The 18070-nt window shown below is 42.3% G+C and overlaps 1 protein-coding gene across 1 annotated transcript; it reads right to left on the bottom strand.

The window, feature by feature from the left end:
* Positions 1 to 78: 78 nt before the first annotated feature.
* On the bottom strand, positions 79 to 17338 carry LOC103375420 (GRIP and coiled-coil domain-containing protein 2-like; the record flags this gene model as incomplete). The annotated part of the gene is made up of 22 exons (XM_008305689.1): positions 17199 to 17338; positions 16575 to 16637; positions 15819 to 15903; positions 15656 to 15735; positions 15439 to 15543; positions 14766 to 15270; positions 12715 to 14552; positions 12411 to 12486; positions 12155 to 12255; positions 11808 to 11906; positions 10555 to 10674; positions 9058 to 9222; positions 8757 to 8861; positions 7573 to 7735; positions 7147 to 7247; positions 6528 to 6605; positions 6280 to 6417; positions 4117 to 4238; positions 3253 to 3429; positions 2805 to 3013; positions 604 to 831; positions 79 to 255 (listed from the first exon to the last, which is right to left on the bottom strand). Coding segments are annotated over exons 1-22 (4741 nt in total), but the record flags the coding sequence as incomplete, so codon positions are not given.
* Between the last annotated feature and the right edge of the window lie 732 nt (positions 17339 to 18070).

Below are 18070 nucleotides of genomic sequence, written 5' to 3'. Positions count from 1 at the left end.
TAACAAGGTAAAACACTTGTTTTTGTAATAAAGGAAACAGCATTCTGAATTAATTTGCCGTTAAAGTCAACACGATACCATTGTGTTTTGTGTTTGTGTGTGGATATATACATACGGTGATTTGCTCCATGAGAACAGCGTTGGTGGCCTCAGTTTCATGCAGCAGGCTGTTCATGTGCTCCATGCTGCGGGTGGCTGTGCTCAGCTTTTCACTCAGCTCTTCTTTGGTTGGCTCCACTGTCCAAACAAACGGCTCTGGAGGCCAAAGACACAAAAGATAAAAGGTTTGAGCCTCATATAATCAATGTGTTTTGGTATTGATAATAATTTAATCACAGATGTAAACCCAGTCAAACAACATTACAACTTTATATCGTCGTTTTTAGTAGTTTTGAATGTAGTGAAGACTGTTCCATCCTGATGCAGCAAATATAACCAGTACACAGTGAAGTTGAGTTTTTACCTCTCCCTAAGTGGACATCCATTCCTTCGACACAAATAAAGTTGGGTCAAAAGAATGAATCGGGCAAGATTTGGGTAAAGGAATGGATTTAACTTAAATCAACTCCATGTTTATGAGTGCAGCTCTGCTTTCAAACACACCTTGTTTGGGGTCTGGGGATGTGAGGAGCTGCTCCAGAGAGGGGAGGGGTGTGAGAGCAGGGGAGGAGCTCTCGGTCTCAGTGGTCTCCATGCCTTCACCCTCCTCCCTGGCCATCGACTGGAGATCGCTGAGGGCCACAAGTCCCAAACCGACCGGGTTCTGGTCTGTGTTTCTGCGCTGGGGGTCTGATGCGAGGGGCTTACGGCTGGACTGGACCGCCACCGAACCTGGATGGGTGTAATATGAGTTGTGAGAAGCACAGCGTTATATGCATCTTGAAAAGCAGCAGCTTTCCAGAATTAAACTTCCTTCTTTTAAGAATGTGTTACATGAACTAAGGAGCTTTCAAACTGGGTAAAAAATACAGAATATATTACATTTCAAAACAAGAAGAACAAGAATTTTTAGTGAAAAGCTTTTATGATCACCCAGAGAAGCCACATCATTGCTGCTGCCAGGCCTCAGGCTTCCTGTAATTCCCCCAACAAAGGAGCAAAAGCTAAATAAATAAAAGCAATAAAATAATTTCAGCCAAGAGAAGCATTTTTCCTGAAAAGCACCTCTGGATTGTTAATATTCACAAAGCACACACAGCCCTTGAGTTGCTGCTGACTGTGAAGGGTTGTCCTACTTCTTTGTGACATGAGGGGGCACCAGACAACCTCAGGTCCAAACCAGTTCAGCTAGCATTAACAGTGACAACGAAATGTGAAGAGAAGGGCGAGAGGGAAGGATGAGGTGCTTGAGAAAGTGGGTGGACAAAAGAAAGGATTGCGATTAATGAACCTGAAACTGAACTCAGAGACCAAACTCCGAACCAAACCCCTCGTCTCCTCGCCTCCAGTCTGGCCCTCTGCTCCCTCTTATGAGTGAAAAGCACAAGGATTGCTACGACTTTTTTGTGTGTGAATGCATTATAATTATATACATTTTTGTAATTTGATCAGGATTAAGGTTTAACAAGTTTAATGATGGCTGTGGACCAGGAGAGCATTTTGTGCCAATCGGATCAGTGGTGACAGACCTCCCAACAAAAACATATTTATCTCGTGTGAAGTTTAAAAACACTACCTCCTCACAGAACATTAAACGTTACAGGAGAGCTTATAAAGGGAGGCCACACTGTTCAGGACTAAATACTCAGGAGTACAGATTCAAGACACATCAAGCTCTCAAGGTGGGAATTAAGAACAGTAATTTATATTAAAAAAACAGAATCCTGGACATTATATAAAACAGAAAGCACAGTGTCTAAAGCCACAACAAGAGAGAGAGCAGCTGACAAAGCTGCAGCTTCCACTGGTTTTAAAGTTAGAAAATACTGTTTCCTGTTTGTGTTTATGTACTGCTTAAATATTAAGATTAAAGGAAAATTTACGCCTAACAAGACACTGAACAAAGATCAATTTTATTGTTAGTTGCAGCTGATTTATAAAAAAAAAATATGAGGCCAGTGAAATTTGTTCAAAGGCCAGTAGTTTTATGACCCACCTGCCCAACAGGGCCAGTAAAACACACTGCTGCTGAAGCCTTCTGCATTTTAGCTGCCATTAAATCCAAACGTACCGTTAAAAACGGCTCAGATATGACTTCCAACGAAGGCTAGTATTGGCCGCATGTATCGAGTTCATCCTGGCGCCCATGTGCGAGCGGCTAATGATGAGTCTCTCCAGATGCCACAGTGAGCTGCTTGCCACACTGAGAGGCGGGAACAGAGCCGGGGAACCTTGCCAACACCTGGCCAGGCTGAAGTGACAGAGCGTAGACACGCACACACACTTGCCGTTCCTAGTCATTACTATATGTGAGTTTGCTGTTTGACTCCAGAGGGCAGCTGTGTGGGAGGTGATGAATGAGCTCTCGGTGCTGCTCTACTGATAAACACACTGATGCCCCCCTCTGCTGTTCCCTCTCCGTCTCCCATCAGTCCTCTCATGGAAGGGAGAAGTAAACAAGATAGAAAACTTCAACACGGTCAACCACTTGATGCTTTGGTGGATTTCTTTATAACCTACCGTTCATTTAAACCTTGAGATTACTGCCCTCGACTTCAGCAGCAGAGATTTTTTTTTTGGATCATTTTGCTGCTGACTAATAGAAACACTTGCTACCCATCTGTTCATAGTGCTGTTTCATGAAGAGAATCGGGTAGTTATGGCCTGTTAAATCTAAATAGGTTATAATTCCTCCTGATGCTTACTGTTCTGGCTCTGCAGGTTGAAGAGCTGCTCCTCAACCCGGGTCAGCTGGCCCTGCAGGGTCTCCACCGTGGCCCGGTGGTCATCCTGCAGCTTCCTCAGCTGCTCCCTGTAGGTCTGACGCTGGGTCTCCACTTGGGAGGACAAGTCGGCCTGAGCCTGGGACAGGTCCGACCGCAAGGCCACGTTGTCTGACTGCAATGACAAAAGCCTGGAGGGGGGGAGACAGATAGAGAGAGGAAGAGATTACAGGTTGTTTATTTAGGAGAGAAGCAGCATAGCATATGAAAGTAAAGGAAAAGAAGAGAGTCAAGTCCAATCAGGTGTTCCCAGCATGTGTCCCTATGTCTCATGATTGCAAATTCGCAGAGGAGGAAACGTTGAAAAGGCAAACAGGGAGTGGGGAAAAAAATAAAAATAAAATAAAAATCTAAAGCCAAGTGAATTCACCTCTCACGGAGCTCAGCCTCTTTGCTGACGGTTTCCTGGAGGATTTTGTTGTGTCTCTCCAGCAGGGTGTCGTGTTCGGTCTGGAGCTGCTGCAGCTCTGCGGTGCTGCTCTGAAGACTCTGCTGGCTCTCTGCCAGCCTGGTCCTCAGCTGCTCTACCTGAGAGGACAGCTGCTCCCTGCAAGACGCACCGCACAAAAAACACAATCATGTTACACTTGAAGCCTCGTTTTTAAGCGTCTCACATACTAATTAATGGTCACTGAATCGATTTCCTTAAAATGTAGATGACTTCTAATGCCACATTTCTGATACTTTATTGTCTGTAGATGCATTTTGTCAGTGGGGAGCCAAGTAAATTTAATAATTGCAAATGGCCTGTATTTGTGTTACACAGATAGTTCTTAATTATGTGTTCATTTTAGTTACATAATGCAGGAAAGCAGACCTTTTGGTATAGGTTTTAAATGCTCGTGACCATATCTGTACAAAAGAAAGACAAACTTGAATTAGGGAGTTGCCTGGTTTTGAGTTTTTTACACCTCATTTGGACTACAAATGTGTTCGTGCAGCCTTAAAGGTGTTTGAGGGTGTCACACAGGGCGATGAGAGACGGAGCATCAACCCTAATTATACAGAGTTCTCCCAACGGTGCAGCAGGACACCGACAGGATTAGAATTCCTCTGCTGTGAAATTAAGGTGAAGAGTCTGAGCTTCACTTTCTGAGTTAGTGGTAAAGTTTAACTCAACAGGTGCATCACTGTCCGCTGTAGTTTACACACATTTACCTGGATGTAAAGCACAGTCAGGTTTTTAAATTGCAGCTTTCTTTGCAGAGTTCTTTCATCCACCTGTTGTCCTTACCTCTCTAGTTTACCAGCGTCTCCCTCACTTTGGGTGGTGGTTTTGCTCTTCTGCTGTTTGAGCACATTGTGGACTCGCACCTTGTAACTCTCGAACTCGCCTGTTGTGGCCACGAGCTCATCCTGGAATCAAAGCACACATCAGGGTGAGATATACAGGAAACAGCAGGGCGCACGTTTGCTGGAGATATTCTGACAAATTGGTGAGTAAAGCTGTTGTAGTGATTTTTGATGGGCAGCCAATACAGAAAACTAGTGTTGTATCTCATGACTTTACAAATTCAGGGGGATGACATTTTGATGCCACAGCTGAGATAAAACTCGACATTAACTCTGTATGTTCTGTTAGGATGTTTACCTGTTTCCATTTTTTCCACTGATGACATTTTAAGTCGCAGTTTAATCCTCAACCCAATAAAAAACCATCCTCTTTCTTCTATTTAAATCATCAGACCTACAGTATGTACCTCTCCCTGGACTGTTAGTAAGAACAGCGATGTACCAGCTGGTGATGACTTGTAATGCATTTTCTAAATTATTCTTTCAGAAATTTGTGATTATAAAGTGTCTGATTATTGGTGCTTAGTTGAACTTTCTGCAATTCCCTTTCATTAATTTGTACTTTCACAATCGTATGTGCTGCAGCTCTTAAAATATTAGTTTATTTAACTCCTCACTTTGTAGGGAATAATGCCAGTCACATCATGTACTGATCAGCCGTCACACAGAAAATCACTAAAACCTCTTGTGATAATCGAATGAACGTCGCTCACAAACATCGCCTAGATTTTGTTCCATATTAGTTGATAATAAGTAATTTAGGATTTTGGACTGTTAGTCATACAAAACAGGCCATTACAACTTGTCACCTTCGGGCATTCATCAAATATTTTTGACATTGTTAGATTTAATGATTAATCAAACATAATTGAGAGATTAATAATGAAAACAGTAATTAGCAGCGGTCTATATAACAATGGTCTCTTTAAGCATGAGCTGCCGCAGCCTTCAACTAATTTCATCAAAGTCAGAAGCTACTATTTCTGCTCGTGCGTTTAAAAAATATAAATAAAGATGCTCATTAACCTGTAACCTGTGTCACACTTCAGGACTAATGCAGAGACACTAATGCATGCTGAATTAACTACTGTGATGCTCTCCTATGTGGTCTCCCTCAGAAGACTGCACATCCACTCCAGCTGCTTGAAAACTCGGCAGCACGAGTTCTCACTAAGACCAGAAGGAGAGCTCACATTACACCTGTTTTAAAGTCTCTGTACTGCTTATCTGTGTCTTTTAGAATTGATTTTAAGATTCTTTTATTAGTTTATAACGTTCCTAATGGTGTTGGTCCTTCGTATTTATCCGATTTGCTTTCATCTTATGAACCCTCCAGAACCCTCAGGTCTTCTGGTTGTGGCTTTTTAATTAAACCTAAAGCCAGAACAATAACATACGGTGTGGCAGAATTTTGCTATTACAGCCCACATCTCTGGAACGGCCGTCCAGAGGACCTGAGGGCAGCAGAGAGTGCTGATATTTGTAAAAGCAAACTCAAGCCCTACCTTTTTAGTCAGGCTTTTGATAGATTTTATTTATATATAACTTTACCTAGAATTTATTTGATCTATTTACTTCTCTATTTATTCAACTATTTACATTATTTAGTCTGTTTAATGTACAGTTTACCTAATTTTTGTCATTTCTTATTCTGTTTTTATAAATTAAAAAAAAAAAAAATCTATCTTTTATGATTTCATCTCTATTTCAATAATACGCTACTTTAGTTATTTATCTAGCTTATTTTATCTTATTATATTTCATTTTATCTCATCTGGTGTTTCCTCTTTACATAGGATAGCATTTCCTCAGTTCCTCAATCTGTGTTTTGAAGTCCTTTATTGATAACTTGACTGTGGGGGTGGGTTTGTTTGTCTATTCATCTTTGTGACTGTTGATTAAACATCGCTACTTCTTCATTTCTTTGTTCATTTCACTGAGCTCATTCATTTGACTGTGTCTGTGAGTCCACCTGCAGATGCTGAATTAAACTTCATCCTCCCTCTTTTCTAGTGGAGCTGGTAGCGTGTATGTTGTCAATAAACCTAAACAAATGGTTTTTCAGAAAAAAAGAAAAAAGAAAGAAATGCTTCAACCCTTGTACCTTGGCGGTGTCTCTCTCCTGCTGCAGACTGTGGATGCGTTGCTGCAGGGAGCTGCTGGTTCTTTGTTGCTGTTCCAACGCAGACCTCAGCTGCTCCTGCAGACGTTGGCGCTCTGCTGTCAGCTCAGACACCTCAATCTAAATGCACAAGCACACACGTTAGTAAGCGCATGCCTGTGACCGGCATCTTTGTCAGATTCTACATTTTATCAAAAGGGGGTAGCAGAGTGTCGTGTTGGGGGCGCAACCTTAGAATTCTCTAGCTGCTGCTGGTGAGCCTCCAGCTCTCCTTTCAGAGAGGCCTGCAGCATCATGAGGGAGCTTTCCTGCATGTATGCACACAGACACACACACACACAGAGTGGAAATTTAAATGCATACACCCATTTACGCAAGGACACACACACACAGAGATGATTAACTATTCCCACATCTTCAAGGCCTCCCTCACAGTCATGTCTGCACTCGGTTGCATAACACTATTTACATTCATCAGGCAGCACGTTACACACAGTAGAAGGAAATCCTTTGAGACACACCTATAAAAACCCGCCCACATACACATCTACAAAGGCGCAAACACACACATGCACATCCGTATTGCTATCTCATTCACTGACATAATACATTCCTCTAGTCCTCTACCTAAGAGGCAGCCACTAGTACTATGTGGTTGACTCCTAACTTGAAGCATAACCCTAAAACCAACTGCCAGCCCTCAAACTTTCCTTTAAAAGGGCATGGGAAAGTGAAGATCATCCAAAAGCTCCACATGGTGCCAAAACGTCCACACATGGTCGACCTGAAACTCAGACTGGTCGTAACAAAGACAGCTGCATAAGTACACACACACACGAATAACCAGACCTGTTTCTTGGAGTCGGCCAGGTCCTTTTTGGTTTTCACCAGCAGCTGTTTCATCTTAGAGGTCTTCTCCTCCCTCTGGTCCATCTGGGACTTCAAAGCCTCTGGAGACACACACATACACACATGAACAGGCACATGTGGACGCATGAAAGAAAAATGAAAATAGAAGAAAAATGGATCCCTGAATGCAGACTTGTGCTCCTAAAATCTGTCATGCACCATATAATGTAGAATGAGAATGAATGCATAATAAATAAAGTGAATGAAATGAAATGTCTGTACAGTTATGCTGTGTCTCAACAACAGTGTGTTTAAAGCAGGTATGTTTTTATCATGATGCAATTCCCAAGTAACTACACAGTGCAACATAAAAGGAACTCTATAGGTTTTATTCTGTGTGTCAGTCAGTGTAAATGTCCTTCATACCAATTTCCTCTTTGAGGGTTTCCTCCTTCTGGCTGAGCGTGTTTATCTGAGTCTTTAGCTCCTCAGCACACTCGTCTTTCTCGGAGAGTTTGGCGTTGAGCTCCTTTACAAGGCGTTCGTAGTCAGCCATCTCCATGTCCAGCAGAGAGCTCTGCTGTGCTTCCTAGAGGCAGAGTCAACACACTACATCATGTCGCTGTCAGACATTTAATTGAACATTTCATGCTGCGATTAATCTGCTGTTAGAACGTACAGAATCAAATCAAGTTTTTTAAAAAAAGTTACCATTCTACCTAAGACAGATATTCTTGTATATTAAACTATTCTTACATAGTAAAGATTGATTGAAAAACAACATTTTGACGTATGTTTCAAGAGATGTCTTCATTGGTATTTGTGTGTGAACCTTGCATTTACAACATGTGTGCCCAAGACGAGCAGCAGTCCAACAGAGTCCAACACACAACCACTTTTGTTTTTTTGCATGTAAAATGAAAGAAAATATACTTGGAGTGTCAAAATATGCTTCAGGCCGTATTCACTAACGTATTGTGTAAATAAAACATGAGCGGTTACACGGCCTGTGTAGACAGATGGTTGAATGTTTTCTGTGCAGACACATTTTTTCTCACAAAAAATTCTGAGCCGATGAAGCCGGAAATTCTGGAAAGATTACATAATTATAATTCCAGACACATAATGAAATCTTTTATCACTTTGTAAACGAGTTGACTTTTTACATGCATATTTGATCTTTATCTTTGTACTCTTAAGTCCAGAAGTGTTAACATGCAAGAATAACTATCATGCATTTATTGTTGTGAATTTTATAAATCATCCAATAATAAAGCTTAATATCTCCAGTGTGTCTTTATTACTAATCTTTAATAACAACCTCCTGGTATCTCTGCCAAAAAACAAATAGCAGGGCTGTACGAACAATGTGGACACATGACAGAGTCGGACCTGCTGGCAGCGTTCATGTACACTGCTGTACTATGTAGGTCTCCACTAATGGAAAAGTAACAGCAGCTCCTGTACTGTGGGCTAGAATTGCTCTCTGTCTCTCTGTGAGGTGCTACTGTAGCTGCAGGCCGGCCATCACCACTTCAGCCGCTTGACTGGATATGCCCTTTGAGACACACGAGTGTCTGAGAAGCATTTGTGTGTTTGTGTGCGGCTACCTTGCGTAGCTGCTCCAGCTCCTGGGCAGTCTGCTGAGACTGTTGCTGCTGCTTGCGGAGCTGAGCTGTCAGCTCTTCTACTTCCTTCATGGCAGATGACAAGTCCTGGACAGGCAGGCAAGCACACATACACTCGTATACAAAGGGGTTTTCAGTTAGCTATAAGATGAGTGTACACAGTGCAGATTCTACGTTAAGAAATAAATCAGTTAAGACATGAGGATACTGAAAGAATTCACCCACTGCACGTGGTTCTGTTGTAAGATTAGTTCAAACATAAGACATCTCTTTTCATTTCTACCTTCAGCTTTTGTTCTTTTATAGCTTTCTCAGCCAGCAGCTCTTTATCCAGACTTGCTGACTGTCTTTGCAGCTCCTGGTTCTTGGTCTCCAGCTGCCTCACTGCGCTCCTCACGGTCTCCATACCGGCCAGTAGGTCCTCCTTCTCACTGCTCAGTGTCTCCATCTGCGAAAGAATAAATACTCCAGATTACTGTTGCTGTTGGATGAACCTCCAGTTCCCAAATTCTCAGTAATAAAGAGATCATGGTTGCAACTCAGGATTATTTTAACTGTGTTTTTATCTCAATTAATTGTTTAAAAAATGTAGATCAGTTTTTCTCAAGGCACAAAAATTATGTCTTGTTTAGTCCACAAGTCAAACATATTTAGTTTACTGTCACAGAGGAGTAAAGAAACCAGAAAATATTCAAATCTAAGCGGATGGAATACAAGGATTTTCTTTTTAAAATACTCAAATCACTTAATTGATGACAAAAATCTAGTTGGTGAGTATGTTGTTAGCTGATAACTAAAGAACAACTGCATTTCTAATAGAGACTATGTGATCTAATGATGATTTATAAAGTGAACAAGGGTTGACATCATAACGAAGCTCAGTTTTGACTCTTATTCTCACATCATGTAGAGATTTAGAGCCAATGCAGGACGGCTGGTTTCAATATTTTTATTTACATAAACAGTTTTAGTGACGTGTTAGCACGGTTTCACTTTTTATTCCACAGCATGTGTTGAGAATAATCTACAGCCAAAGAAAAACATAAAATCACTCCAAAATGAAGGATGCCATGCTGAGAGAAAGGCTGCTTTACTCATTTCATATTCCAGGTTTTCATTTGAAAATGCACTTGTGGGCAAATGCACCAATCCTGCATGAACACATGTGACACCTTTGAAAATCATTCATGCAAATCTGACAGTAGCAGACTCTGCGGGCCTTCTCTTCAAGGAACACTGAGCCGGCAGAAGCAGCAGCTATCTTCCATCATCTGTCAGCCCAACACTGAAGCTATGATTGGTAAACAGAGATGTCCAGACGTACTCCGAGATCCCTGACTAGCTTCAGTCTGCGCGCTCCCCCTGAGAACCATGAGCGTACACAAGAATAAACTTGCGCCTGAGAAGATGCTGTTGCACTAGCGCGCGGCAGATGGAAGCTATACCCCGCTCCATTTACCTGCCTCTTGTTCTCTCATTGGAAAGAGACAGTTATGAGCTTGGGGAAAGGAGTACATATAAAAACAATTTCTCCCCAGCTCGCCCAGTCACATCTGATGGGCTATTTGCAGGCGCCGGGCTGTCAAATATAGCCGGGTGAAGTGTTGGTGGCGAAAATGGCTCCCTCTAAATCACATGAAAACTGAGTTATGCGATAAGTATTGGGGAGATGTATTACTGGACAAAGTGGCACTCCCTAGATTTACTGGAGGGTGAGAGCGGTTTGTGTGTTTGTTGGTGGTAATGCGTGTGTGTGTTTGCGAGTGTGTATCTGTGCTACCTGTGTGACAGCACTGCTGAGTCGTTTGGTCAGCTCAGCAATCTGTCTCTCCGCCGCCTCCACCTTCTCTCTCTCCTTATCCAGTTGCTCTGTCTGCTTGTCGTAATCTATCTGCAGGTTCTAAACACACACACACACACACACACACACACACAAATCTTCAATATTCATTAGAGGAAGCCGGTTGAACAGCTCAGTGAAGGTAAACACTATGCATCTTAGATATCAGCTGCATTTACATTTGAGCGTGGGACAAAGCTCTCATTAGACACAACAGAGCGGTTTCTCCTTTAATGGAGACACAGCTGTAAAGCACAGTGCAGTCTGGGGGCTGCTCACAGACACCGCTGGGAGTAATATTTCGCACAGAGTCTGTTTTAAATAGCGCGTGCTTCCACTTGCCAATTAGCGGCGTAAGAAACCGATCAAATGTTAAATCAAATCTGTCGTTTGTATTTTGGGTTAATGTGTTTAAACTTTGAAGAACAGCTTATGAATTGAGCTGATAAACCTGGCCTCATATGATAAACCTGCATGATGTTTGTGACATCAGGGCAAAGCACCTCATCTTTTTGTATCAGACCTTTCCGCAAAAATAATCCCTTTATGCCTTCAAATGGCTTACATGTAACTCCACACCGTTGCTTCCTCTAAAATGCATGGATGTATGAAGTCCCTGTCTCGCTCTTCCACTCTGCTCGAACACTGTAAAAGTACTCCATGCTACACTATCACAAGTTTCAGTTCTGGAGAAATTCAGCTCTATGTTCGGGTTGAAACCAGTTCTGAAGAATAATAACGATGTATAAAGCCCCACCCTGCAGATTTTACAGAACTAGTCTCTTATGTATGAACCTGTGCAAGTCTGAATCTTTGTTTTGGAGCGAGACATCAGTACGTTGCAGTGTCGAAAACCTGGTTTTAGTGGAAGAGGTCTTTAGCAATGAAGCTTTTTGATGAGCTGATAGACTGAACATGGACCCAAAACACACTGACCTCTAAAACACACATCAGTTTGACTGTGGGGACGGTCTGACAATGTAGGAGGAATGGTGAGGGGCCATTTGTGTTTACTTTGAATTAGTCCAATCTCTGACACGATCAAGACTTGAGTGTAAAACCTTTAGCAGAGCATCACATCTAAATAACAAAAAAGCTCTACTGTGACTATTTATTTAGTTGATCTCATGCCTACTATTCCCTCGTGTGGTCTGAAACCGCCACGAGTCTTGTTCGGTCTCAGTCAGTCGTACCTTGTAGCCTTCAGCACCATGGATGATGTCCTTCATAGAGCTGCTCACTTTCTCCCTCTCTGCTTTCAGTGACTCAATTTCCTCCTTCAGGGTTGCAACCTGTAAAAAAAAAAAAAAAAAACATTTCTGCCTTGTTATTGCCTGGTGCAATAAATAATCTGAGCACTGAGGCAAAAATTAGTGATGATCACTGTCTGTCCTTGAGGCAGGGCTGTCTCTGGCTTGGACCCGACTAATGAGCAGTCATAATTTCTACTGCAACATGGAAACCTACATGTATCTGCGCTGTCACATCTACAAATAAATAACTATGATTGATTGTTTAGAAATGTCATCCTTCACATTACCTCTTTCTTACTGTTGTCCAGCTCCTTCTTTGCTTTAACGGCGACCGCCTTGATTTTATTCATTTTTTCATCCTTTTCTTTGCTTTCTTTCTCCAGGGTAGCTGAGGGGAGTTAAGGTTACAACATCTGATTAACAGTCTGAAACTGAAACCTACAATTTATCACACAAATTACAGCCTATGAAGCAGGCAAATTAAAACGGTTTTGAAGGGACATATATTTCGTAAAACAACACAGACAAGAGTTACGTCCACACCTATTTTCTTTATGATCTCATCGGCTGTATTTTCCTCAGAGGAAGCAGACTGAGCGGTGGAGTCCTGAGAGGGCGACTGAGGACACAGAGAGACAAAAGAAGGCAGTCAGAAAAAATAACTCCAACTTAGGTGTTCTTTTTGTTTTGCTTGAATCTCCCATAATCTGTGCTTATGTTGATAGAGAAAAAAAAAGTGAGCAAAAATGATTTTTCATTTCCTCATAATTGCGCGCCTGTTCCGGTGGCTAAGCCCAGCCATCTTCCACTCAACATAAAACAAACACACATCAGGCGCTCGACTCACCTGCAGAGCAGCCATTTCACTCCTCAGCTGTGATATGAGGGAGTCCTTCTCCGTCAGCTGCTCTCTGAACTCTCTGCTCTCTTCCTCCATCTCCTGTTTCTCTTCTTCAGACTTAGTCATCAGAGATATTTGAGCCTGTAGGTTTTGGTTCTCATCACTAAACTTCTCGTTAACCGACTTCATATCTTGCAGGTCTTTCTGCAGCCCTTCAGTATCCTTCACGACCTCCTCCAGGTTGGCTCTCAACATGTCTCTTTCCTGTTCCAGGTCACTGATGCGAGCCTGGAACTCCTTTAGCACCTCGTCCGATCCTCCCTCTCCTTGAGTTTCTACAAGGCTTCTCTTCAACAGGCTCCTCTCCTTCTCCAGCTCCTCAACACGTGTTCGGAGATCTTCAGCCTCTTCGGTGGACTTCTGAAGCACTTCAGAATGATCTTCCTTCAGTGCTTGGATGGAGGCACGGGCCTGTTCGGCCTCCTCTGTCAGTGCATTTAACTTCACTTCAAGGTGTTGCTTTTCAGATGCTTCCTGCTCCAGCTGAGCCTCCAGGGCTGCAAGCTTGGAGCCTAAAAGCTCCTTCTCCTCTTGGGCCTTAGAGAGACCAGTGGAAGCCTCTTCCAGCTTCTGATGGAGATCAGTCTTTTCTGTGGAGAGCTCTTTGGTCGTCTCCTCCAACGCAGAAACTGTTTCTTCACGTCTTTTTATCTCCTCTTTCAGTCTTTCCTCCATCTGTTCTCGCTGCTCCTTTAGATGTTGCACTTCATTCTGTGTTTCTATTTTCAAGTTCTTCAGCTCCTTCTCGTTTTCCTCTCTCAGCAAAAGTGCCTTTTTGTCTTTCTCCTCCTGCAGCTTCTCGATTTCTTTTGTTCTCTCTTCGTTCAGCGTTTGGATTTCCTCTTCTCTGAGCTTTAGCAGGTTCTGTGTTTTGTCTCGCTCTTCAGTCAGTGTGTTGACCATTTCTTTCAGATCTTGAGTCATGTTCTCCTCCATCGCCAGTTTGGAGATGATTTCCTCATTCTGCCGGGTCAGGTCTGCCACAGACTGCTTCAGTTCAGAGGCTAATGTTGTTTGTTCCTCTACAGAGGAGGAACCCTCAAGCTTCAGCTTCAGGTCATGCACACTTTCCATCCAAGTGTTTTTCTCCTCTGTAACGCTGTTCACTCTTGCCAACAGTTCATCCCTCTCCTGGTTGAGTTGTTCGATCTTCTCGTGGAGGTCTCGTACAGCATTAGCTCCCTGTTCCTTCATGGCTTTGTACTGTTCAACAAAATCTTTTGTCTTCTCACCCAGTTCTGTTTCCACACTTTGAAGTATGTCCCTCATGTGGTGGCACTCAGCCAGGGCCGAGTCTCTCTCTCTGGTTAAGGCCTCACACTGGCTCCTCAGCTCCTGGTTCATCTTCTGCTGCTCCTCTGGATTGAGGGAGTTCTGGTCCTGGGCTGCACTGATTACTGACTCCTTGGATTCTCCAAGGACTTCTTGTTGATCAGGACCCAGGGTCACTGCCGGTTCAGCGAGAGCACTGTCCTTGGTCATCTGCATCTCGTTTATTTTAAACTCCAGCTCTTCTCTCTCCATCTGGAACTCCTCCTTGACTCTCTCCAGCTCTGAGTCAAGCTCACCCTTCACATTAGTAAGCAGGGTGAGCTCATCCTGTAACATGGTGTTTTGGGCTTGAAGATCATCCAGCGTCACTTTCAGTCGTCTGGTCTCAGTCTCCTCTGCATCATCCGGGCTGGACTCAGCCTGACTGCAGCCGGACAGCTCCAGCATTTTGGCGATGCCTGAATTACGAGCAGGATCCTCATCTTCCTCTTGCACATCCTGCAGGTAGCTCTCTGGAAAAAAAGATGTGTAATGTTAGCTAAAACAGTCATTTCAAAATGTAATTTAACATGGATAGCATCATGTTTACAAGAGAGAAAGATTATGGATGTAGAGTATTTCAGCTTGGACAGGTGAGCTCCCTTACAGCATACAGCGAACAGCCTTTACTGTAAAACGTGTTGCTCGTGTTCTAAGCTCTGACTTTAAATGAAGAGCTGTTGTACCTTTGAGAGCAAGCTGCTCGGTTAGCTCCTCGTGGAGCAACAAGAGACGCTCCCTCTCAATCTCACAGTCCTCCTCCAGAGCTCTCATTTCCTCCTCGTGCTGCAGACTCTTCTGAGCCAGATCCCCCTTCAGATTCTCCACCTCCTGCTGGGCTTTAGTCAGCTCTCTTTGGTGGCTCTCCTGCAGCTCAACCATCTCCTGGGAAGTTCGTTCTTGGATCGCTTGCAGTTCACCTCGAAGGGTTTCCAGCTGAGCTTCTAAGGAACGTCTGACTTCTTCTACACTCTCTTTTGCACTGGCGGAATCTGCCTGGCGCTCCCTCTCTCTTTCACTGTCCCTCTCTCTGTCACTCACTTCTCGCTCTTTCAGTAACTTCTGGAAATGAGCGACTTCTTCTTGGTGTTTGCTTTGGGACTCCTCAATGCTGCTCTCCAGGGTTTTGATCTTCCTTTGGTGGTCTTCTGTCACACGGTCAAGCTCACCTTGCAGCGCTGCTAGATCCTCCTGTACAAAATAACAGATGTGTTATAACATTTTGGTTCAGTTTAAAACAAAAATACTTAGAGTAATATACCATAATATCAGAGAGTGTTCTACGAAACCCTCTAGAATTCAGTAAAACAGGCCAATAAACCAGTGTTACATATCATAACAGCATCTGTTGTATTTCACCTTTGCTTGCTGCTTAGTTTTCTCCAAATCTTTACGAGACATTGCAAGGCTTTGCTGAGTTTCTGCCTTCTCCAGAAGTAAGGCGTCCATCCTCTCAGTCAGCTCCTATTACACACAAATCCACATGATTCACACGGTGCAGAACAAAAATTAAGTACAGGATGTTTGCAGAAAGTAATCTATAGCACACATGTGGGATACTGCTTCGTAAACAAACCTGTATCAAAGAGGAGTCCTCTGAGCTGCTGCTGCTGTTCTTGCATTGCTGTTTGACGGATTCGACTTCCTTTTCCAAATCTGAAATTACAAATAATGTCACGTCGCAAACTTGTACACAATCGGCAGAGTCAAACACAAGTTTCTATAGGGTTCATAGCTACCTGCACATTTGCTTTTCATCTTCTGCATGGCAGCCATCTGCTTTTTGGCAAACTTGATGAGGTCATCTTTGGACAGGGTGTCCAGCTGAGAACACGACATCGAGTAAAAAAGAAAAATTTAGACACATGTTAAAGATTGCTAATAGTCATTTTAAGTTCTAATGCTTAAAATAAACGTACAGGCAGGTGACAAAATATAGGAAACACCAACATAAAGTGTTTTTAATGCACTTTGGGATTGATTCTCTAAGTCTCTGAAACTCTACTGAAGGGATGAACCATTCTTTCAAACGATATTCCCTAATTTAGTGTTTGGATGATGCTCGTGGAGAGAGCAGTCTAACGGGCCAGTCCAAAATCATCGCTATCGGTTTACTGCCTGACTGTAAAGGTCATAGCACGTGATTCACATCATTTTCATACTCATCAAATCATTTAGGCACCTTTCCTGCCCTATGGAGGGAGGCAATATCATTCTAAAGGAAACTACTCCTATCAGGATAGAGTTACTCCCTGAGTAAGAAAAGCGCTATACAAATCTAATCATTTATTATTATTATATTATTTATAAATGTTTCCTGAGAGAATAAATGGATCACTTAGAAGCAACATTCACAGTTAACCGTTCCTTGAAGAGGAAGGAGACGTGGACCCAATAAAAACAAGTGGACCTCCTCGGTGTATGGGTTAATAATTCAGGTGTTTCCTTTAATGTGTCACCTGTCTGTGGTTGTGATGCTTGCTGAGGTGCAGTACCTTTGACTTGGCTGCGCCTCCTGGTGAAGGAGCCACAGACTCAGCTCCAGTACCTCCAGGGTCCTTTGTCAGTGAAAGGAAAAAGAAAGAAATGCAAACTTAAGTAGGTACAGACTGAAACAATGACATACAAAAAAATGTTGACTCTGTCAGGCGTGGCATGCTGTTTGTCTTCAGATGTACCCAACGAAGGTCCAGTGTTAAAAGGTGAGATTTAACGTTGCACAGCTTGTCGGCAAAAGTTTATTGTCAACAAAGCACATTTTGAAAGACTCTCATACTTATTGTGAGCTACTTTTCAAATCGGCAGAAGAGTACAAAGCAAAAGTAGACTTTTTCCGACTGAACATCATGCTCATAGTGGCATCACGCAGGAACACACAACGTAACGTGCTGTATACTACGTCCTAATGTGGAGCGCATTTAAATACCAAGCCTTGGTAAGGAAGGAGTAATAGCCGGCTGTTAGTGCTGCCAGCACATTTCACTGTGATAATTAACAGTCACCGCTAAATAGCTGTTGAGAACAACACAGCAGCATCTCTGTGTCCGCTAACTTAAAGATGCTCATTCCCAAGTTATGTCCGGCTAGCTAAAGCTAACCCCCCGACACTGAACATTTACCTCCATCTCCGTCGACCGCCTGCTAAGCTGCTCCTTAGTCGTCTGTCAAGCACGAAGCGACAACAGGTGAGTCTGCCGGACAGAGTCGACTCAATTACGACGATTATTTTTTGATTCCTCGGTGATTTAAGACGAAAACATGCCCTCTGTTTTGATTTTGAGTGAACAAGTCTGAAGCGGCGCCTCGCTTCCGCAAACGTCAACCCAGTGACGTCGGCGTAAGACACGTCGCACGCGCAAACACGGATGTACCGAAATAGTCATGATAAAAAAAATAATAACAAAGAAAAGAAAAAAATAACAAAAGATAAACATTCTTTATTTTATTTATTTATTTTTGCAAAGCTAAGTGTGATGAATTTTACATTATAAATCTTGTCATACATAAATATAAATCCCTACTCAGTAAACCACGTTTTCTTGTTTTGATCAAAGAATTAAAATCCTACATTTCGACCTTTTCTAAAAGCACAAACCTCAAAGCCATTAGATCCTATAATGCATTTTTAAACCGTAATGTCTTTCTTTAACTGTAACTGTGGTCTCCCTCTGGTATGTTTGTTCTAGTGTTTATCGTTGTTGTTTTATCTTTTTATTTCTGTTTTTGTTTGTTTGTTTTTACATATATTGCCCGATATTCGTTTCTTTGTCCAAATTCATATTAAATTAGTTAAAAAATAATTATTTTGTAAGGACAACATATATTTTTGTGCTGTTTTACACTTTATAAATAACAGTATATTTTTTAAAAAAGGAATAAAAAAATATATATCATTAAAAGTAAAATTTTATATTTATGTGAGACTGAAGTATGACTGATGTATGTTTATTATTTCTATTTTTAAAAAGTGCTAATAATCATATTTAGAAAG

Source organism: Stegastes partitus, unplaced genomic scaffold (genome assembly GCF_000690725.1).
Source record: "Stegastes partitus isolate 25-593 unplaced genomic scaffold, Stegastes_partitus-1.0.2 Scaffold2588, whole genome shotgun sequence".
In the NCBI taxonomy this organism is placed as follows: Eukaryota; Metazoa; Chordata; class Actinopteri; family Pomacentridae; genus Stegastes; species Stegastes partitus.
Note: the sequence above shows the minus strand (reverse complement) of the source record. Positions and strands in the feature narration are given on the sequence as shown.